Source organism: Chiloscyllium plagiosum, unplaced genomic scaffold (assembly GCF_037043375.1).
Source record: "Chiloscyllium plagiosum isolate Xiang-an unplaced genomic scaffold, Cpla_swu_hap1 HiC_scaffold_5, whole genome shotgun sequence".
Classification (NCBI taxonomy): domain Eukaryota; kingdom Metazoa; phylum Chordata; class Chondrichthyes; order Orectolobiformes; family Hemiscylliidae; genus Chiloscyllium; species Chiloscyllium plagiosum.
The window spans coordinates 95535748-95559397 of record NW_028270143.1 but is presented as its reverse complement, the minus strand read 5'-3'; the positions used below and the strand labels follow the sequence as shown (position 1 = coordinate 95559397).

Sequence of the window (23650 nt, the reverse complement as noted above, 5' to 3'; positions counted from 1 at the left end):
ACATGTAGCTGACAGACTGCATAATTTAAAGATAAAGCATTGTATTAATGCAGGATACCTAATATCACTAATGTGTGATAAGTCTTAGTTTTATCACTTAATCTTTCAGAAAACATATATTGTAAAGTATTATCTGTGGAGATTTTAGTTGTAAAGCTACAGAAAATATTGCTACTGTATTTATTGTGCATTTCATTTATGACTTCCATTTGTGACTTCACTTTTCTTCCCTCTTTCCACCAAGTCATTCTACCATTGGAGCTCAGTTCCAGAGCTCTTGCTTTCTCTTCTTGCCAAGTGGAAAAGTGCTGTCAAGTGTCGACCTGCAGTCACCTATGTAAACTGTCCAACTGCCACTGTATGTTTTTTCTGCATGCACCTTGACATAGTTAAAACGTATAATCACATTTCATCAGCATTTCATGGTCTACAGTAATTTTGGGTGTGCTTCACTAGAAAATTTCATGTCTGCTTCGTTTGCTTCTTGCATGTTTCTGGTAAGTTTAAGCGGTTTGTGGATATCTTTGCTGCACTTTTCAATGTTGCAATTTTTAAAAAATGCATTAAATTATTAGACCTTTTAACATCACTTAGAGCTTTATTACAAATAACTATTTCATTGTGTTGTAATGAAATTTATTTGTTGTCTTCTTACACACTAAATAAGCAAATGGCCATATTACTCTTTTTTTACAGGAATGCATGTGGCTGCCAGTAGTCCTGTTCTGTATTACTGTATTAGGATATAGTCTTGTAAAGATAGATTAGTGTTAATTCTGTTGATGATGCACCCTTCACCACCGTAGAACTTGGAGTTCTCATCAAGATCAAGCTGAAGTTATTCAATTATGGTATTCAACCATGAAAATTTCTACCTCATCTTTGCCATGGTAGTTTGGTTTCCATTTTTGGAATTGTCATACTGTCCCACTATACTTATTCTAATAACCAGCTTAAAACTATGTATGACCTAGTAAAACTTGTAACAAAACAAGGAACTGAATTGATGCTTTACACAGTATCATTAGAACATGCTGAGAACAACATTGTAGGAATATAGAAGGTAAATGTTCTTTCTTTATTTAGCTTAACAATTGTCATTGAAAGGATAAAAGTATCACCAAATCCTTATCATTTTTGCTGTTTTGGTTTACGTCCTTTTCTGATTTGGAGGACACTTAGAGGAGAACTTGATGATGATGTCCTTCTACCTGGCGTAGGTTGTGGGTTTTGGCACATACTGTTAAGTGTTCTTGGGCAGTCGATTTTGCCTCATCTCAGGAACATAGAATTTGCATGGTTGAACCAAGGCTATAATGAAATTGGAAGCTGAATGGTCTTGGTGGATTCTAAAATGAGATTTGCTGTGCAGATTATTGGTGATTAAGTGCCGTTTGATGATGGTGTGGCTATTACTTGCATCAATCTGCTGGCAATTAAGCAGACTAATAAAATGGCAATTAGATTTGTCTTCCCTTTTGTGGATAGAATATAATTACATAGTTTCCTATATTGTTGAGTGGATGCCAGGGTTACCTGTACTGAAACATTTAGCCAATTGAGGAGTGCACAACTATAGCACTATAGCCTGGAAGTTGTTGAAGGGTGTACACTATAACTGTATTCAGTGTTATTGACTGTTTCTTGTTGTCACATAGAATTAATCAAGTTGGCTGAATAGTGAGTTCGTCAGGAGGAAGTTGAAAAAGATCTTTAATTCAGCATTCCTGGCTGAAGAGGGTTGCATACATATCAAGCTTGTTTTTTTGGACTCAGATTCGAGTCTCCACAGTCATTGAGGATGGAAATATTCATGCAGTCACCTCTTTTCATTAGTTGCTTAATTGTCCAGCACCACCATAATTGGATGTGGTAATGTTTGCAAGCTTTTAGTTGTGAAATCACCTTAATTCTGCCCATGGCGTATTGCTTTCACAATTTAGCACATTTCTTCTGTGGTAATTTCATCACAGTGGCACCTCATTTTCAGCTAAATTTGGTGCTGCTTTCATTTAGCAGCCCTCTTTGAGTGAGGGTACTACATTTGGCTTGGTGGGGATAAGAAAGTAAACTTCTCAAATATTTATTCATTCACAAATGTGGCCATTACAGGTTGGACCAGCATTCATTGGTTGTTGCTAATTGCCCATACGAGAACAGTGGTGAGCCTTCTCCTTGAACTGCTGCAGTCCATGTAATGGAAGTAGAACCCATAGTGTGGTTAGGAAGGGAGTTTTAGGATTTTGATCTAGTAACAGTGAGCAATATCATTGTAATTCCAAGTCATGATAGTGTGTGGCTTCGAGGTGATGGTGTTTCAATGCATTTGTTGCCCACTTTCTAGATGGTAAAAGTCAAAAGGACTAGATGATGCTGGATTATGCAATATGCAGCATGGTCGTGTATAATTTTGTTGCTGCTGATAGTTTGATGGATGTCCCAACTTTGGGCTCTAAAATGCACTACTAATCTATAGTGTGGTGGCAATGCTACAAAACATAGTAAAAGATGTTCTCAGTGTGAAAATGGGCCTTTGATTCTACAAAGACAGTCCAATAGTCACTCCAACCAATGCTGTCATGCCCAGATTAACTTGCAAAAGTTAAATTGGTGAAGGTGAAGTTGGAGTGAACTTTGAACAGTCTTTGGGTTATTAAAATAATTCATAAATTATGTTAATAAATAAATCTTGCCTTCCATAATTTACCTTCTGTCCTTCCTGGGAGATTTCCTGGGAAATGACCATGCAATAATCATCTATTGTTTATAAAACTCTATTTCTTTATTGCCTTTGGGGAAAGAAAGCTGCAGTCCTTGCTTGTCTACACGTGACTTCATATCCACAGCAAAATTCCCCTCAGAAATAGCGTAGCAATCCACTTACTGCCAAATAAGCTGCTAAAGAAAAGTCGCTGAAGAGTCGACAGGTGGGCTATAATGGCTGAAGAAGAAAGCTCGACACCACCACCTTGAGGGCAGTTAGGGATGGGTAACAAATGCTGGACTTATCAGCAACACAAGATGTAAACCTATGTCAAGGGGATTTTAGTCTACTAATTTGTTTCAAAAACTAGAATCAATCCTACCATTCACATTCACCAATGTCACCTCCCTCACAGTGACTCTGGTGACTCCCTTGAGACGAAAACAGTCCCTATTATATGTGGAGGTTGAAATTATTTTGAAAAGTATAATATAGCAATACGTAATTCAACAGGCATTTGTGATTTATAGTTAAGCACACATATTTGAGAGAGTTTACATCCATAGGTCTCTTTGCATTTTGAAGTACCCAATGAAAATTAAGTTTTAATGCAATTAAAAGTTAGATACAGGTAGTTAGTGATTTTAAGAAATTTTGTTTTTACTAGGGCAGAATAAAACTGAGAGAGACTATGGGTGTAAATTATGCCATTAGAATTCCATTAAATTCTTGTTATAATAACTATCACAAATATGGTTTCCATGTACATTGGTGGAACCAGGGAAACAGGTGAAATATGCTCAATGTAAAAACCATTTTCTCGCATTAATGATCATTATTTTATCGTCTTTGCACAATTCCATGCCCCTAGTTATGCCGTTTTGACTAGAGATAATATCTAGAAATGAATGCTTGAAGTTTGCATGCTAATGAGGACAGATTGCATTCAATTTGATGCCACGCAGATGTTAGATTATAAGGGCTAACCCTTGAGAAAATACTTAAGAATGACCAGCACCCAGAAAATGCTGCCTTATTAAGAGGTCAGTGACTTCTGAAAGGAAGGGGACCAGATTGATGAAAACAGAAATGGATACTTGTTTTGGTCTTTTATAATCCAAGTGAATGTTAACAATTTCAGTTTTTGAAATTTTAGAAATTTGGTGGCAACCAATCCAAACCAGAGTTCACTGTGGATCTAAAGGGAGCTACAATAGAATGGGCTTCAAAAGACAAATCCAGCAAGAAAAATGTAATTGAGGTAAATATTTTAATTTATAACCACAATTTTCTATATTCTATGTTCTAAGCATGTAGTCATCTATTGGTTGGCACTTTGTCACCACATTATTGCATTAATCATTGTTACTCACTAGTCCTTTAAATCAATAGCTCCTGGTTATGATAACAATCAAGGATTTTTTAAAATTGTTATTAGATGTTTTGCAATATTACCCTGATCATTCACCTCAGTAATCAGTTTAAGTTTCTGATACTTAACAAATAATTATGCAGCTGTATAAAAGAAAAAAAACTGTGAATGGTGGAAATTAGAATGGAAAACAGAAAGTCCTGGAGGAATTTAGTATGTCTGGCAGCACCTGTGGGGAGAGAGAGAGAGAGAGAGAGAGGCAGAGAATTACCTTTTCAAGTCCAGTATGACTGTAATCTAGCTCTCTGTAGGGTTTTGACAATCAGCAATTTGTCCTGGATTTAGTGTATCTTTTCAATGTTGTATAGTCTTCAATGAAATGACTGAGCAGTGTCAGTTTCTGTTCCCAGTAGATTTGGAACCTTGACTAAAAAGTGGCAGTCTCATTCGGAGAAACTGATGACTCAGGATCAATTAAGATGTTACACACCAGTGCAAAATAGGATGCTCATTTCAGAATGAATAGAGTTGAGTAAATGTAGCTTACTAATTGATACTACAAATTTTAGATCCCTGAAAGTGACAACACAAGAGGGATAAGGTGGTAAAGAAGGTGTATAGTGTGCTTGCCTTCATTGGTCAGGGCATTGAATATAAACGTTGACAAGGACACTACTGTAAGAAGGGTGTAGGAGCTTTGGAAGGGTGCAAGGGACGTTTACCAAGATGTTACCTGGATTGGAGTGTGTTGTTTATAGGGAGAGATTGGGCATACGTATTTTCACTAGAATGTTGGAGGCTGAGGGGTGAAGTATATAAACGTATGAGAGGCATGGATAAGGTGGATCAGCGGAATCTTTTTCTCAGAGTGAAAATCTCAAATAGTAGGGGGCATAGGTTTAAAGTGAAGGGAGTAAGTTTAAAGGTGTGTGAAAGATGCTGGTAATTATCTGGAACTCGTTGCCAGGAGAGGTATTAGATGCAGATACCAAAGCAATATTTAAGAGGCATTTACACAAGACACCTGAATAAGCAGGAAAGAGTGTTACAGACTGCATACAGACAGATGGGATCAGTTCAGAATGGTGTCATGGTTGACACAGACATGGTGGGCTGAAAAATATGTTCTTACGCTGTACTGTTCTAAGTTCTAATTGCATTTCTGGTCATATTCAAATTTGTCAGTTGAAACATATTTCCCAATAAAATTCAAAATGCTAGTAAACATATGAGTTGGTAGTTTTCAGAAATATCTTGGGAGGCAGCATCATTTGTTTTCCAAATCAAGTAATGGTATTGACTCAAATCCATTTAACACAGAAAGGGCTATGAGAATTTGCTTTCATAAAAGTAGAAACATTAAGGCAAATTGGCTGGTTGAGATAAGCGTGACTGAGTACTCCATTCTGCAGAGTTAACAACATTATGTTTTCTCTGAGCAATTTTTCCTGGCAATGGCACAATATTCAAATGTTCCCTTTAATTTGAAACATTGTGATATGTATTATTTTGTTGTGCTTACATAAAAGGAGAATTTGAAACCCTGGTTATCATGGACAGGAAAGTGGCCGGATGATTGAAATCTGAATTGTGAAATCTGCCAAAAGGACAACATGAGATTAACTTGTTCTTTAGTTCTGCAAGACATTTAGATTATGTCGCTCTTTAGTAAAAAGAGATGATGGTTTAATAAAAGTATTTTTTTCCCCATAGTGTTGTTTTTAAGTTAGAGCTTGATGCAATCTAGTTCAGAACTTAACTGTGTCTTATATAATCTTTACGGTCGGAGTATGTTTACAGTAGGGAACATTTAACACAACATGAATCCCTGATGAAGGGCTTATGCCTGAAACGACAATTTTCCTGCTCCTTAGATGCTGCCTGACCTGCTGTGCTTTTCCAGTACTATGCTTTTTGACAACTTGAATACAATAAAGATGGCAGAGCAGGTGATCTGTTGTGACTGCAGGGTGTGAGAGCTCCTGGAATCTAGATTAGATTACTTACAGTGTGGAAACAAGCCCTTCGGCCCAACAGGTCCACACTGACCCTCTGAAGAGCAACTCACCCAGACCCATTCCCCTACATTTACCCCTTTACCTAACACTACCGACAATTTAGCAATTCACCTAACCTGCACATTTTTGGACAGGGGGAGGAAACTGGAGCACCCGGAGGAAACCCACACAGACACAGGGAGAATGTGCAAACTCCACACATAGTTGCCTGAGGTGGGAATTGAACCCGGGTTTCTAGCGCTGTGAGGCAGCAATGCTAACCACTGTGCCACCGTGCCGCCCATCTAGTTTGATCTAGGGCAAACATATCTGTAGTATTTGTAGCTCAAGGAACCTAGCCTCAGATTTTGAGGTGGAGGGTGGGGTTGCAGACATTGCAATGCATCAGAGAAGGGAAAAGCGACATGGATATTTTATTCCAGGATATTCCTTGGGATAGGTTCTTCTGATTTGGTCTTTGATCAGGGATGAGAAGATGTAAGGCGGTAACATAGCTATGGGAATCCAGGATGTTTAGTTGAGAACGAACGCTGCATGGTGAATGAGCTCACTGCCCATGGCACGGTGGTACATTTACGGTGAAGGGGTAAATGTAGGGGAATGGATCTGGGTGGGTTGCACTTCAGAATGTAGGTGTGCACCTGTTGGGCCGAAGGGCTTGTTTCCACACTGTAAGTAATCTAATCTAGATTCCAGGAGCTCTCAATCCTGCAGTCACAACAGATCACCTGCTCTGCCATCTTTATTGTATTCAAGTTGTCTAAAAGCACAGCAGGTCAGGCAGCATCTAAAGAGCAGGAAAATTGTCGTTTCAGGCATAAGCCCTTCATCAGGGATTCATGTTGCGTTGAATGTTCCCTAATGTAAACATACTCCGACTGTAAAGACTATATAAGACACAGTTAAGTTCTGAACTGAATTGCATCAAGGAATGTAATTATGGTCACACAGCACAGAAGAGGTTCATGAAGCCTGCATCGATCCATCCATACGAACCCCACTTTCCAGCACTTGGCTCATAGCTTTGAGAGCTATGACATTTTAAACGCTCATCCATGTGCTCTTTAAAAGTTGTGATGGTTCCTGCCTCTATTACCCTCCCAGTCAGTGCATTCTGGATTCCACCAGTCTCTAAGTGAAGAATGTTTTCCTCAAATATCCTCTAAATCTCCTGCCCTTCACCTTAGAGTTATGCCCTTCATTATTGAGCCTTCAACTAATGGGTACAGCTGCTTTCTAACCCTGTCCCTCATAATCTTATACACCTCAATCATACCCTCACCTCTCAGCTTTTTCCGCTCAAAAGAAAACCACCCAAGCTTATCCAGCTTCTCTTCATAACTAAAATGTTCTAACCCATGCAAGATAGAGTCATAGAAATGTACAGCATGGAAACAGACCCTTCGGTCCAACCCGTCCATGCCGACCAGATATCCCAACCCAATCTAATCCCACCTGGCAGCACCCATCCCATATCCCTCCAAACTCTTCCTATTCATATATCCATCCAAATGCCTTTTAAATGTTGCAATTGTACCAGCCTCTACCACTTCCTCTGGCAGCTCATTCCATACACGTACCACTCTTTGTGTGAAAATGTTGCCCCTTTAGATCTCTTTTATATCTTTCCCCTCTCACCCTAAACCTATGCCCTGTAGTTCTGGACTCCCCAACCCCAGGGAAAAGACTTTGCCTATTTATCCTAATCATGCCCCTCATAATTTTGTAAATCTCTATAAGGTCACCCCTCAGCCTCCGACGCTCCAGGGAAAACAGCCCCAGCCTGTTCAACGTCTCCCTATAGCTCAAATCCTCCAACCCTGGCAACAGCCTTCTAAATCTTTTCTGAACCCTTTCAAGTTTCACAATTTCTTTCTGATAGGAAGGAGACCAGAATTGCATGCAATATTAAAACAGTGGCCTAACCAGTGTCCTGTACAGCTGCAACATGACCTCCCAACTCCAGTACTCAATACTCTGACCAATAAAGGAAAGCATACCAAACGCCTTCTTCACTATCCTATCTACCTGCAACTCCACTTTCAAGGAGCTATGAACCTGCACTCCAAGGTCCCTTTGTTCAGCAACACTCCCTAGGACCTTACCATTAAGCGTATAAGTCATGCTCAGATTTGCTTTCACAAAATGCAGCACTTCACATTTATCCGAATTAAACTCCATCTGCTACTTCTCAGCCCATTGGCCCATCTGGTCAAGATCCTGTTGTAATCTGAGGTAACCCTCTTTGCCGTCCACTACACCTCCAATTTTGGTGTCATCTGCAAACTTACTAACTGTACCTCTTATGCTCGCATCCAAATCCTTTATGTAAATGACAAAAAGTAGAGGACCCAGCACCCGATCCTTGCGGCACTCCACTGGTCACAGGCCTCCAGTCTGAAAAACAACTCTCCACCACCACCCTTTGTCTTCTACCTTTGAGCTAGTTCTCTATCCAAATGGCTAGTTCGCCCTGTATTCCATGAGATCTAACCTTGCTAATCAGTCTCACATGGGGAACTTTGTCGAATGCCTTACTGAAGTCCATATAGATCACATCTACTGCTCTGCCCTCGTCAATCCTCTTTGTTACTTCCTCAAAAAAAACTCAATCAAGTTTGTGAGACATGATTTCCCATGCACAAAGCCATGTTGACTATCCTTAATCAGTCTTTGCCTTTCCAAATACATGTACATCCTGTCCCTCACAATTTTCTTCAACAACGTGCCCACTACCGATGTCAGGCTCACTGGTCTATAATTCCCTGGCTTGTCCTTACCACCCTTCTTAAACAGTGGCACCACATTAGCCAACCTCCAGTCTTCCGGCACCTCACCGAATTTCCTCTGTATTCCTCTAGGGACTAGTATAGTCAGAGATTATGACCCTGTTATCTGCAGCAAAGAGCAAGAATCCTGAAGGCAGTGTCTTTTGCCCAATGCAAGGGTGTTGGACATCTGTTTTGAACTGGAGAAGAATTGAGAAGTGAAGGTCCAGTCATCATAGTCCATTTAGGTGCCAATGGCATAAGCTGAACAAGGAAAGAGGTTTTGCATGGACAAGTGAGAAGCTAGGAACCAAATTAAAAAGCAGAATCTCAAGATAATAATCTGTGTGTGTTGCTACCTGAGCCACAAGCAAATTGGTGTAGTGCACGTTAAACAATAGAATTGAAAACCCGTGTCTCAAAGACTGGTGTGGTAAAAGTGGGTTCAGTCTGTGGGGCAGTGGCACCAGTACTGGGGAAAATGTGATGCATTCAGTTGTGATGCCCTACACTTGAACCATGTTGTGGCTGCATAACTAAGGATGCAGTGGTTTTTAACTAAAAATTGAGAGCAAGGATTTGTCTCAAACTTGGAAAGAAATGGTAAATCAAAACGTATAGACATTGTTGGATAAAAAGGTATTCGGGGAAATAAACTTCTTGACAAGAAAAGAGTACAAATCTAAATGTAAATCAACATATAAGGCTAGAGGATACAAACATGTAAAAGGACAAAGCAAAAAGCTCTGTAATTGTATGTAGCTTTTGAAACAAAACAGATGCACTAATAGTGCAAATAGAACTGAATAGGTACGATTTAATATCAATTACAGATATGGCTGCAAGATGACATAAATTAAAACCTGAATATTGAGTGTACAGGACATTTGGGAAGAACAGGAAGTCAGGAAATCGAGGGGTGGCCCTGTTAATTAATCATGGTTTTCACAATAAAGGAGAGACTTAAGATCAGGAAAGCATGTTGTACAAAACGTTTGAGTAGAAATGAAAAATGATAAAGGCCCAAAGTCATTTGTGGGATTGGTATGCGGTCCTTTAATATTAGAATTTAGAATTTATTGTCATATGTATTTTTACAAGAAAAATACAATCAAAAGTGTTCTCAGTCACCCTACCATGGCACCTATTAATAATGATAGAAGTTGTGGTAAATCATAAGTTACAACAAGTAAATATAAGACAAAGTTAATCAAAGTTCATTTTAAAGGCTCCTAGTCTTGAAGAAAGCCAATCAAGAAATAACAGACACAGCTGGAATGAGAACATAATGGGAGCTTGTCAAAAAGGTATAGGAATAATCAGAGGGGATTTTAATCTGTGTAGAAACTGGAAAAGTAGCTGGGCAAAAATAATCTAGGTAGTTCATGAAATTGTTTTGGGATAGTTTGCCAGAATAGCACATTCTAGAGCTGACCAGAGAGTAGGCTTTCCAAACCTGGTATTGTATGGTAGGATTTGTCAATTATCTCACATTTAAGGTGCACCTAGGTAGCAGTGACAATGATATGATTGAATTTTCTCAGGATTAACAGATTGTTGGACATTTATACTAAAAATAATGAGGCTCCATCTATAGAACAGGAGAGTACATGGTAGTCCAAGCACTGTATTAAATTAATGTTGTAAGTGATAAAAGAACTGTATGTATTAATGTGAACTTATACGTTTCTTTTATGAAAAGAACTTGCTCTTTTCCAGCTTAAAACACGTCAAGGAACAGAGATATTGATTCAGTTGGACAATGACCATCTCATCAATGAGTGGTATAAAGCTCTTGAGGAAACAATTGGTAGTCAGGTACATAGTCAAATTGAACATTTTACTTTGTGTCTTTTGTTTTGCACAGTAATAATTTCAGTTATTTTTACTAATTTGCCAATAAACTGTTAACCATGCATAAAAACTGATCTGCAACCGACAACCAATTTCATTGCAGATGGTGGAATCTGATGAAGCTGCTGAAGATGATATGCCAGAGTCCCCAGGAATTGAAAAACATGATAAGGATAAAACTAATAAAGATTTAAAGAAATCACGGCGTAAGTTATAAAACACAATAATTTCATAAAAACAGACTCTATATTATGGTTTCGCTCCACAAAATGAAGGTGGAATTGATTCTAGCTTACTGTTCTTCCTACAAGAACAATCTTTGCAATAATTAGTGTTGAAATCCCAATTATGCAATATTAACAACAAATATATTTGTATGAAATTTTTCTCCATTTTTTATGAAGTACAGGTAGACAGCCCTTTATCCAAAATCTGAAAATCTCCAAAATCCAGAGGTTTTTTTTCATGAAGTTTTTAATCTCATTAACAAGATTGTTTGGCATGCAAGCAGTTAACCCAACTCCACACCCACTCAATGCATGTCACTCAGATGTGACTTGGGTAGGCATGGCCCAGCACTGGCAGGCCTCAATTTTGTCTCAGGGCCCGTACTACTCACTGTGAAGCTGCAGTTTGGTAAGATTTTTTAAAATTTCATAGTTGAACTATTACTTATTCCAAAATTCAAAAACTTCTGAATTCTGAAAACCAGCTAGTCCCAAGCGCTTCGGATAAAGGATTGTGCGTCTGTATTTGCAAGAATAGTGAATGGTTTCATTAGTAGCGAAGATATCTTGTATGCAAGAGTAATCAACTAATTACCCATACAACACTGCTCCATTTAAGCGTGATTAGACTTTTGATAGTGAGTTTGTAAATTAATGTTCATCATGTCCCATGTGTAAAATGTGTTAACTGAAGTAAGAGTCCACATCTGTTTTCTGTTATTAAAGGTACATTGGCCTGTTGTGATTTAATTTCTGTGATGACTGTGATAAAGAAAAGCTTTATTAAGGGTCAACACTTCCTTTTTTTTCCCCTGTATTACTATGCAAGATTGACTTCACTTGTATAAGCTTGTAAGAGATATGCATTTATATCTTCATGGGGGAGGGAAGTAAAGCACATACCTATGTATAAAAATTCATTAGTCCCACAACACTAGGCGATAGTCCAACAGGTTTATTTGAAATCATATGAGCTTTTGGAGCTTAGCCCCTTCGTCAGGTGCAGTGCTCCAAAAGTTTGTGATTTCAAATAAACCTGTTGGACTATTGCCTAGTGTTGCATGACTTCTGACTTTGTCCACTCAGTCCAACACCAGCAACTCAACATCACAAAAAATCATTGTCCTACAGAGGATAATAGCAACTATCCTTCACATATTGACAGCATTACTACTCTTGAGATTGAGAGTATTATTTTGCATAATCTTGTATGTTATTTATTATCAAATATCTCACACAATATATGCAAATAATGAAAAATATTTTCTGCATGTAATTAAAATGTTTTTAACTTAAGAACTGTTTTCATTTCTTACTGCTACTGTACACCTTACTGTCTGTGCACAACTACTGTTAAGCCCGATCTTTTTGTCCAACTTTTTTTAAAAATAAGAAGCATGCATTTCTGCTGTTTTGTTACTTTGACTCTTTTTAGATTTCCAAATCTGATTTTCACTCAAAGTCACTTTCAATCATCCTCGCCACGCACTCCCTCCCTCCTCTCTCCCTTCCAACAAACAGCTCTCTTTCCTGCTTACTGATGCCAGTGACCCATACATTGAAACTCTCTTTTCCCCACACCAATCTTTGAGCCAATTATTTAATTGCCTAATCTGTTTGACACTACACCACCTGAAGTGGGGCTTCAATTCCAGAGATGATTACCATTGATGTTCTGTGGTTTAATTCAAACTCTTTACTTGGAATGATATTCCAAGTACTACCTATGTTGTTGGTTCAATTAGATCCACCCCTGCCAATATTAATTTATTCTACAGCTGCAATCATGTCCTTACTTCCACCTCCACTGTATCTGCTCCTCGGAGGAGCAGTTCCACTCCAGAACACCCCAGGTGGCCTCCTATTTCGAGGACCGAAGTTTGCCGGCCTGGGTGATCAATGCCCTCCAGCGCATCTCCTCCACTTTCCGCACCTCCATCCTTGAACCCCAACTGCAACTAGGATAGAACACCCCGGGTCCTCATCTTCCACCTCACTAATCTCTGGATACAGCGCATTATCCTCTACCATTTCTGCCTCCTACAATCAGACCCCACCACCAGAGATATATTTCCCTCTCCACTCCTATCTGCGTTCCAGAGAGACCGTTCTCTCCGTAACTCCCTCGTTAGGTCCATGCCCCCCACATACCCACCCTCCACTCTCAACACCTTCCCTAATACTATAAAAGGTGTAAAACCTGCACCCACACTTTCCCCTCACCTCCGTCCAAGACCCCAAAGGATCTTTTCCCATCTGGCAGAGATTTTCCTGCACATCCAAACACCTCACCTACGTGGTCGGTTGCTCTCGATATGATCTCCTCTGTATTGGGGAGACAGGACACCAATTTGCGGAACGTTTTGGGGAACATCTCTGGGACATATGCACCAAACAACCTGCTGCCCTGTGGCCGACGATTTCAAATCCCTACCTCCACCCCGCCAAGGACATGCAAGTCCTGAGCCGCCGCCTCCACAAATGTAAGCCACCAGACGCCACGAGGAAGAATGCCTTATCTTCTGCCTTGGGACCCTTCAGCCACACGGCATCAATGTCGACTTCACCAGTTTCCTTATCTTCCCTCCCCTGCCGCATCCCAAATCCAACCCCCCAACTCAGCACTGTCCTTCCTGTCCATCTTCCTTCCCACCTATCTGCTCCATGTTCCCCTCTGACCGATCACTATCACCCCCACCTGCATCTACTTATCACCTTCTCCACTATCTTCCCCACCACACCCTCGTACTTATCTTTCAGACCCCCACCCACCCCACCTGACCTCTGCCGCATTCCTGATGAAGGGCTAACGCCCAAAACGTAGACTCTTCTGCTCCTTGGATGCTGCCTAACCAGTTGTGCTTTTTCAGTGCCACATTTTTCAACCCTGATCTCCAACATCTGCAGTCCTCACGTTCTCCATATAATAGCATCAAGCCAATCACAACAGTTGAAGCTCCTAATTGTGGCTATGGAGAATCATATCAATCCTTCAGACTTTACTATCCCTTATCATTGCTTTTCACTAGCACTGCTGGTGCTATGATCAGTTTGCTCACCATGCTGCTGGCCTTGTCCTCATCTATATAGGTAGCAAGAATTTTGTATCTGTCACAGTCAGAGATTGCGGCTCCTCCATTACAATTGCCAGGTCCTATACATGACTTGTCACATTCTCCTGCCCCAAATATTGACCTACTCTAAGATTCTACTGTTCTAAAGTGATGTGAATAAAGTGACCAAGTACGTTTCACCCTCCCTGAAGCTCAATAATCCCTGCAACTCAAATTCCACTTCAACGCCCTTAAGTTGAAGTTGTTCAAACCACAAGTCTTTACTGCAATTATGGTTGTCCAGGCTGCAGTGCATTCCAAACATTCCCACACATTGTAGTCATAGAGTATGGAAACAGACCCTTTGGTCCAACATGTCCCTGCCAACCATGTTCCCAAACTAAACCAGTCCCATTTGCCTACGGTTGGCCCATATCACTTCAAATCTTTCCTATTCATGTTTAAAAGACATTTGGTTAAATACGTTGCAACTGTACCTGCATTCACCAGTTTGTTCTACCCACAAACCACTGTATATTAAAAAAAATTCCCCACATGTCTTTTTTAAATCTTTCTCCTCTCACCTCAAAACTATGGCCCCTAGTCTTGAAATCCTGCACCCTAGGGAAAAGGCACCTGCCATTAATCCTATCTGTCTCCCTCATTTTTCTAAATTTCTGTAAGGTCACCCCTCAACCTCCTACACTCTGAAAAAATCTCAGCCTATTTTTATAATTTTCTCAACCCTCTCCAATTTAATAATGTCCTCCCTATAGCAGAACTGCTCATAGTACTCCAGAAGAGGCCTTACCAACATTCTGTACAACCTCAACGTGACAAACCAGCTCCTCTACTTAAAGGTCTGAGCAATGAAGGCAAGCTTGCTAAAGACCTTCTTAACTATCCTGTCATGGCACGCTACAATCCCAGTTATATTTGCCTAAACTCATTTAATAACCAATTGGCTGATAAATAATCTAGAGGTAAAAACAATGACTGCAGATGCTGGAAACCAGATTCTGGATTAGTGGTGCTGGAAGAGCACAGCAGTTGTTTTGAAACCAGATAAATAATCTAATCAGCTAAAGTAGTAACTGTGGGTTGTTGGGGGCGTGGACCTGACGAGGTAGTCATGGAGGAAACAGTCTTTACAGAAAGTGGATGGAGTGGGGAAGGAAAAGTGAGGATGGCAGATGCTAGAAACCAGAGTTTAGTTTAGAGTGGTGCTGGAAAAGCACAGCAGGTCAGGCAGCATCAGAAGAGCAGGAAAATTGATGTTTCGGGCAAAAGCCCTTCATCCTGATTTTCCTGCTTCTCGGATGCTGCCTGACCTGCTGTGCTTTTCCTGCACCACTCATATCTCTGGCGGGATTCGTTTGTAGGTGGCGGAAAGGCGGTAGGTAGGTGGCATTACCTCCTTTTAAGGTAATGTGGTTACCTTTAGTTAGCATCCTGGACTTCTGCTGTCCCTTGTCTTCTAACCTCACAATTTTCACTTTCTAACTAGTACATGTGTAGCCAATGAACTATTGATAGCAACTTCTGCCAAAGTTGTCAATGGTAGTGTCATGCAACATCATTCTCTGAGAAGGAACATTTAAAATTTTACATTCATCTCTTAAATGTGATATGAATATTTTGTAATTTTATTGACTTTGCAATTGAAGTTTTAATTTGTTTTTGTTTACAGCAGTAAAATCTAGTAGCATAGATAATGCAGATCAAAAAAAGACAAAAACAAAATTGAAGAAGTTCCTGACACGCAGACCAACACTCCAAGCTGTCCGAGACAAAGGTTATATAAAAGGTAAGGAAACTTAATGTACCGTAGCTTCCATGAGGCCATGTTAGCAATATGTTGTATTTCTGAGTGTGCATGAAAGAGACCCTGTTATTTTTGCTATAAGTGTTTCAGTGATAAATTACTACAGACTTTTTTGGTGTATCTAATGAGTACATGCAATTTAACTATTTCTACCTTTCTCTTAATAACAGTCTCTGGGTCAGGTACCAAATAAAACAAAGGAACTCCTTTAAAAAGTCTTGCCAAAACTGTTTAACACACTGCAAGAAAATGCATATTTTTCTTCAAATGTCTTCTGCTCACTTCCCTGTAATAAAGCATGGAAATTCATCAGTGAACCGAGTAATTCATGTCCTTCATTTTGGTAGCTTTGGATTTCCTGCATATTTACTGAATTCTAATATTTTAAAATTTGAAACTTCTAAAACACTTTTTCAGTAAACAACAATTTATGAATTAAAAATTATAATTAGCTATGCATTGTTTATTTCACTTAATTAGCCAGCACACATTTCTGTTTCAGATAATAATTTAATTTTTTGCTTGAACCTCACCATTTTCAGGTGATGTGAAACAAAAATGTTTTTTCTCTTGTAGCTATTACTATATTTGCCAATTATCTTAAATCTACAAGGCACAGGAGCAGAAGTAGGCTATTCGGCCTATTTAGTCTACTCAACCATTCAGTGAGATCATGGTTGATCTGATGATCCTCAACTCCACTTTCTTGCCTTTTCGTATAATTTTTGATTCCATTGCTGATTAAGAATCTGTCCGCCTCAACCTTGACTCAGCCTCAACAGCCAGCTGTGATAAAGAAGTCCTCAGAATCGCTATCTGCTGAGAGAGAATAAAAAAACTCATCTGTCTTAAATAGGTGACTCCTTATCTGAGATTATGCCCTCTGGTTATAGACTCTTCCACAAGGGAGCCCCTCAGTGTTTACTCTGTCAAGCTCCCTTAGAATCTTTTATGATTCAATCAGATGTCCTGTTATTCTCCTAAAGATCAATGAGTACAAGCTCAAAATACTCAACTTCTCCAGATAAGAAAATCCATCCATACCTAGAATAAATTTAATGAAGCTTCTCTAGACTGCCTTCAATGTTACTTTTATCTTTCCTTAGATAAGGGGATCTGAACTATTCAGATATATTCCAGGTGTTATCTGACGAGTGCCATGTAAAGTTTTAGCAAGACCTTCCTTTTTTTATACTTCATTCCCTTTGAAAGAAAAGCCAACATTACATTTGTCTTCCTTATTACTATAGAAATGCATGCTAGCATTTTGTGATACTTGCACTAGGACCCCCAAATCCCTCTACAACAGCTTTCTGTAGTCTTTCCCATTTAATTAATATTCAGCTCATCTTCCAGCCAAAGTCCATAACCTCACAAACCCCCACATTATATTTTATCTGCCAAGTTTTTGCCCAATTGTTTATATCCCTCTGCAGACAGTATAATCCTTGGCACTGGTTTTCCTGCCTATCTTTGTGTCATCTGCAGACTTGGCTGTGGTACATTTACATTCCCCATCCAACTCTATATGTTTTGTAAATAATTGTGGCCCTAGCACTGATCCTTCTGCCACTCCACTATTTGCAGGTTACCATCTTGAAAATGCCCCCCTTTTCCCAACTGTCTTGAATTAGCAAATCCTCTATCTATGCTAATATATAACTCCAACACCATCAGCTTCTATCTTACTAAGTAGCCTAATATGTGGTGACTTATCAACTGCTTCCTCTTTATCTGTCCTGCTTGTTACCTCTTCAAAAACTGGCCTACAGTTGCCTTTTCTTTTGTCTCCTTTCCTTTTATGAAATAAAGGTGTTACATTAGCAGTTTCCAATCCTTTGAAACTTTTCCAAGATCTAAGGACTGTGGGAAGATTACCACAATTCTCACTGTAGCTACTTCCTCTAATATCCTGAAATGCATCTCATCACTTCTAAGGGATTTATCAGTTTTTAGTGTCTTTAGTTTACATGGCACTTTTTCTTCATGATGATTTTTCTGTTTATTTCCTATATTCTCCTTCCATTGATTATTTAGTAATATTGGAATGATTTTCACGTCTTCTACTGTGAAGACTGATGCAAATTATTTATTCAATTCCTCTGCCAGTTTCTGGTTCCCCATTATTATTTTCCAAGCCTTGTTCCCTAAAGGTCCTATGTTCAATTCGACTTTTCTCTTTTCGTTTGATACATTTCAAGAAGCTCTTTCCATCTCATTTAATGTTGCTTTTAAGTTTGCCCTCACAACTTCTCCCTCTTTATTTTTTCATCACCTTTTGGTGGTTTTTAAAACTTTCCTTCTGGCTTTCCATTAAGCTTTGCCACATTCCCTGTTTGTTTTTCAATCTGATGCTATCTTTAACTTACCCCTTCCTAGAATTCTTCTTCATCACAGGGATGTGTCTTTGCTGTGACCCATTAACTATGTCTTAAATATCTGCTATTGTTCCTTAACTGTTTTTGCTACTAAACTGCTTTTCCAGTCCACTTCCAGCCAGCTCTTCAGCTATGGTCACTATTTTCTGGGTATCTTCTACGCTGAAGTTATTTATTAAACCTTACACATCACCAGATCTAAAATAGCCTGATCCTTGTTTTGACTCAGAACTTATTGCTTTAGAAAACTGTCCCAAATATACTCACAATAATTCCCTGCGGCTACTTCTGTCCATCTGTCTATCCCAATCTACATGAAGATTTAAAGTCATGCATGATCAATGTATTGCCTTTGTTACCTGTCCTCATTATTTCTTTATCTATTCTCTGTCCCACCATATACCTACTATTAGGGTGCATATAGACTCCTACCAGTGCCTTCTTGCCTTCACCTGTATGGATTGTATGTTTTATGATATTTATTCCATCCCTTGCCAACAGTGCTATCCCACCAACCTTTCCTGTTGCTTGCCATTTTGAAAAGTCACATACACCTGAATATTTAATTCTGTTTTGATTTCTTTGTAAGCATGGCTCTGTAATGACTTGAAGGTCAGACCCATTTAACCGTTTTTGAGCCATTATTTTATTCTGAATACCACATGCATTCAAGTAAAGAACCATCAATTTTACTTTTTTACTATTTTTTAATCCCTTTTGATTCTGTTCACTGCTTGGTTTTCTCTGTTTGTGTACTCTGTCCCTTCCTGTCAAGTTCTGGATATTGTTATCAAAATAGCTTGTTGTATCTACTTGCTTTATAGCCTAAACTGCCATCTCTAAATTTTTCCCCTTATTTGCCTTTCCACCTGTTATTGTGTCATCCACAAAGTTGGTTATAGTACATTCACCTTGTCAATACATATTGTAAATAATTGTGGCCTCAGCACTGATTCTTTTGGCACTCCATTAGTTACAGTTGCTGCCCTGAATATAGCCCTGTTATCCCAATCCTCTGCTTTCTATTAGTTAGCTAATTCTTTATCCATATCAATATACTACCCTCAATATCATGTTTCCTTATTAAGTAGCTTTCTGTGTGGTACCTTATTGAATGCCTTTTGTAAATCCAAATATATTACATCTACTAGTTCCTCTTTATCTATGCTGTGTGCCACTTCCTCAAAGAAGTGTAATAAATTTGTCAGGCATGATATCTTCATCATCAAACAATGCTCACTCTGCTTGATTATACTGTGGGCTTCTAAATGCTCAACATTTTCCCAACAACATGTTAAGCTATCTGGCATATAGTTACCTTTTTTTTTAAAATCTCCAAAGCATATCCTCTGGTACTTAGTTCTTCCAACAGTGGGACCAGTTTATTCCCATGTACTCTGTTCACATCCTTCATAATTTTGATTATTTCTGTCTAGGGAGAGAATAGGGCCCCTCAAACATCTGTGGCCTTTGTGTGGAGCCACAGAAAATGGGGGAGATACTAAATGAGTATTTTGCAACAGTATTTACTATGGAAAAGGATATGGAAGATATAGAATGTTGGGAAATAGATGGTGACACCTTGCAAAATGTCCATATTACAGAGGAGGAAGTGCTAGATGTATTCAAAGGTGGATATAATCCCCAGGACCTGATCAGGTGTACCCTAGAACTCTGTGGGAATCTAGGGAAGTGATTGCTGGGCCTCTTGCTGAGATATTTGTATCATCGATAGTCACAGGTCAGGTGCCGGAAGATTGGAGGTTGGCCAACGTGGTGCCACTGTTTAAAAAGGGTGGTAAGGACAAGCCAAGAAACTATAGACCACTGAGTCTGACGGTGGTGGGCAAGTTGTTGGAGGGAATCCTGAGGGACAGGATGTACATGTATTTGGAAAGGGAAGGACTGATTAGGGATAGTCAACATGCTTTGTGCATGGGAAATCATGTCTCACAAACTTGATTGGGATTTTTGAAGAAGTAACAAAGAAGATTGATGAGCAGTAGATGTGATCTATATGGACTTCAGTAAGGTGATCGACAAGGTTCCCCATGTGAGACTGATTAGCAAGGTTAGATCTCATGGAATACAGGGAGAACTAGCCGTTTGGATACAGAACTGGCTCAAAGGTAAAAGACAGAGGGTGGTGGTGGAGGGTTGTTTTTCAGATTGGAGGCCTGTGACCAGTGGAGTGCCACAAGGATCGGTGCTGGGTCCTCTACTTTTTGTCATTTACATAAATGATTTGGATGTGAGCATAAGGGGTACAGTTAGTAAGTTTGCAGATGACACCAAAATTGGAGGTGTAGTGGACAGCGAAGAAGGTTACTTCAGATTACAACAGGATCTTGACCAGATGGGCCAATGGGCTGAGAAGTGGCAGATGGAGTTTAATTCAGATAAATGTGAAGTGCTGCATTTTGGAAAAGCAAATCTTAGCAGGAACCTGATTGGAAAGGTTCTAGAGAGTGTTGCTGAACAAAGAGACCTTGGAGTTCAGGTTCGTAGCTCCTTGAAAGTGGAGTCGCAGGTAGATAGGATAGTGAAGAAGGCATTTGGTATGCTTTCTTTTATAGTTAAGAGTATTGAGTACAGGAGTTGGGAGGTCATGTTGCAGCTGTACAGGACATTGGTTAGGCCATTGTTGGAATATTGCGTGCAATTCTGGTCTCCTTCCTATCGGAAATATGTTGTGAAACTTGAAAGAGTTCAGAAAAGATTTAGAAGGATGTTGCCAGGGTTGGAGGATTTGAGCTATGGGGAGATGCTGAACAGGCTGAGGCTGTTTTTCCTGGAGCGTTGGAAGTTGAGGGGTGACCTTATAGAGGTTTATAAAATCATGAGGGGCATGGATAGGATAAGTAGACAAAGTATTTTCCCTAGGTCGGGGAGTGGAGAACCAGAGTGCATAGGTTTAGGGTGAGAGGGAAAAGATATAAAAGAGGCCGAAGGGGCAACCTTTTCACACAGAGGGTGGTACGTATCTGGAATGAGCTGCCAGAGGAAGTGGTGGAGGCTGGTACAATTGCAACATTTAAAAGGCATTTGGATGGGTATATGAATAGGAAGGGTTTGGAGGGATATGGGCCGGATGCTGGCTGGTGGAACTAGATTGGGTTGGGGTATCTGGTCAGCATGGACGGGTTGGACCGAAGGGTCTGTTTCCATGCTGTACATCTCCATGACTCTACAACTCTAAATCTCCTTTCTCTACTTTCTTTTTTCAGATTCTGCAGTCAGTCTTCATCGCTGAAATCTCTCAATGTGGAACTATTGTCTTGACATCTTCCTTAATTTGTTCCTCAATCTTCCTCAATGCAATACTCTAGTTGAAACCAAACCAGTTTCCTATTTTTAAGAGCCAAGATCCCAAATGCTTTATTAACCTGTCCAATCTTTTGAATGAGTTGTGCACATAGACATGCACATGCCTTTGCCACTGCGAAAGTATTTTGAATTGGACCCTTTATCTTTCTAACTCATTTTAACAAAATGAATCACTTCACATTTCTTCCTCTTTAAATTTCATCTGCCACTGTATTACACTAACTTATCCATGTCCTTTTGAGCTTCTACACTATCCTGTCAGTTTTGAGATTGTGCCCTGTATTCCAAGATCTAGCTCATTAATATGCTTCGTTATGCTTCATGTATGAATAGGGGTCCTAATACTGACTTTTCAGGAAATTCCGTATGAGCCCTTCTCCAGTTTGATGAAGAACCTTTCAGTATGACTGACTTTTTCTTGCTATTTAGTCAATATATTCATATTGTTACTGTATCTTTTTATGAGTTCAAACTTTGCTTGCATGTTTGCTGTGTGGCACTTTATCAAATGCCATTTGGATCAAGACTGTTGCCCTCATCAGTCTCTGTTGTTGCAGCAAGACATTCAAGCATGTTTTTGAAACAAGATTTGCACTGAATATGCTAACTTTCCTGACATTTGCCCAAGTGACTCTGGTTTCTAAAAGCTTGCTACTGCTAAGATTAAACTGACTGGATTTTAGATGCTGGGTTTATCTTTACATCATCTTGTAAGGATGAAACATTTGCATTTCTCAAGTCTTTGACACCAACTAAATCTAAGAAGACTTTGAAAATTGGGGCCAGTGAATCTACAATTTCCTCTCCCCTTCCTCTGTAAGAACCAAATATATCTGGTTTAAGAACATTTGTTTTCTTCAGAAAATCGTGTAGTAATTGTATTCTGAGAATGTTATCGTAGCAGAAAAACATTTTGTCAAAGGGCTCATGGTTACCAAAGAAACCCGTTAAGAAAATAATTAAATTCATGGTTTCCTAAACTCAATAAATCTGAATAGGAAAAGTGATATCAAGGAAATATTAGTCCCAGATTTTGTAATCGTTGGCAGCTGAACAGCATGGACAGTTTATTGCGCTTACAGTTACTCATTGGCTTTCTTTGGCCACTTACACAGCAATTTTCAGTTGTCAGGCAGTCCAGTACTGTCTACCAGGGATCTGGGGTCTGTGCAAAACGAGTAACAAACAGGATGGATGCCATCTTGTCAAATCAGAATGAAGAATTCTTACTGAGTTGCAACATCTAAACCAGAAAATATAAGTTAAAATATTTAATTCAGTACGAGGCTGTATTCAGAAGTAAGAGTGGGATTAAGAGAGACTGTGATAAGGGACAGGAAGAAAAAGCTTAAAATCTCTGACATTATTTAAAATCAGACTAAATAAGACTCTAAACATAACCATCTGAAACTGAAAATATTTTAGTAATTAAGTTTTGCAGACATAAAATTTGCTTTACACTTGAATGGAAAGGACCTAATTTTTCTGGTGTTTTTAATGGTGAGTGGCCCAAATTCACAACTGTTTTATATTTGAATGCTATGTTTCTGGGAAAGATATCTGTATAGTGATGCCTGTCAAGCAAAAGGGCATCTTAACTAGCAACTTTCTGACTTTTGCAGTTAACTACACATTGCTGGTGCCACAGTTATTTTCTGATTTATCCCTTAATTGTGATGATCATTGTTGCCCTCAATTTGGGCTCTTATCTGAAAATGAATTACTTTGCCTTTCACTTTTGTTTTATACAGATCAAGTATTTGGATGCAATTTAAGTAGTCTTTGTCAAAGAGAGAATTCAACTGTACCAAAATTTGTGATGATGTGTATTGACCACGTGGAGAGAGAGGGTATGACATTCTAAGAGTTGATTCTTCAAAAGACAATAATTTAATTTGTAAAACTTCTCTAATACAATCAGAAGTATTATCCTTTCAAAGTAATGGCACAAAATTCTAAAACAAAATGTTATCTCAGTGCTTTCATTAATTTGAAATAAATTTCAGTGGATCACATTTTATTCTAATACATCTTCGTTGTATCAAAGAAAATAATGGAAATCTGAAAACATTACCTATAACATTTTCACAATTCAGGTCTCTTAGTCTAGAATGAAACAAAGAT

The 23650-nt window shown here is 39.1% G+C and overlaps 1 protein-coding gene across 5 annotated transcripts in view; it reads left to right on the top strand.

Moving 5' to 3' along the window:
• The window catches only part of arhgap12b (Rho GTPase activating protein 12b), a 200324-nt gene that overhangs the window by 164281 nt on the left and 12393 nt on the right, over positions 1-23650 (top strand). For 4 of the 5 annotated variants that reach the window (XM_087987515.1, XM_087987514.1, XM_087987513.1 and 1 more), the window contains 6 exons: positions 245-358; positions 3861-3965; positions 10582-10680; positions 10820-10922; positions 15687-15803; positions 23278-23376. In XM_087987515.1, the coding sequence (XP_087843641.1) occupies positions 245-358; positions 3861-3965; positions 10582-10680; positions 10820-10922; positions 15687-15803; positions 23278-23376 (637 nt within the window). The remainder of the gene's footprint in view (positions 1-244; positions 359-3860; positions 3966-10581; positions 10681-10819; positions 10923-15686; positions 15804-23277; positions 23377-23650) is intronic. The other variant, XM_087987512.1, reaches the window with a different exon arrangement.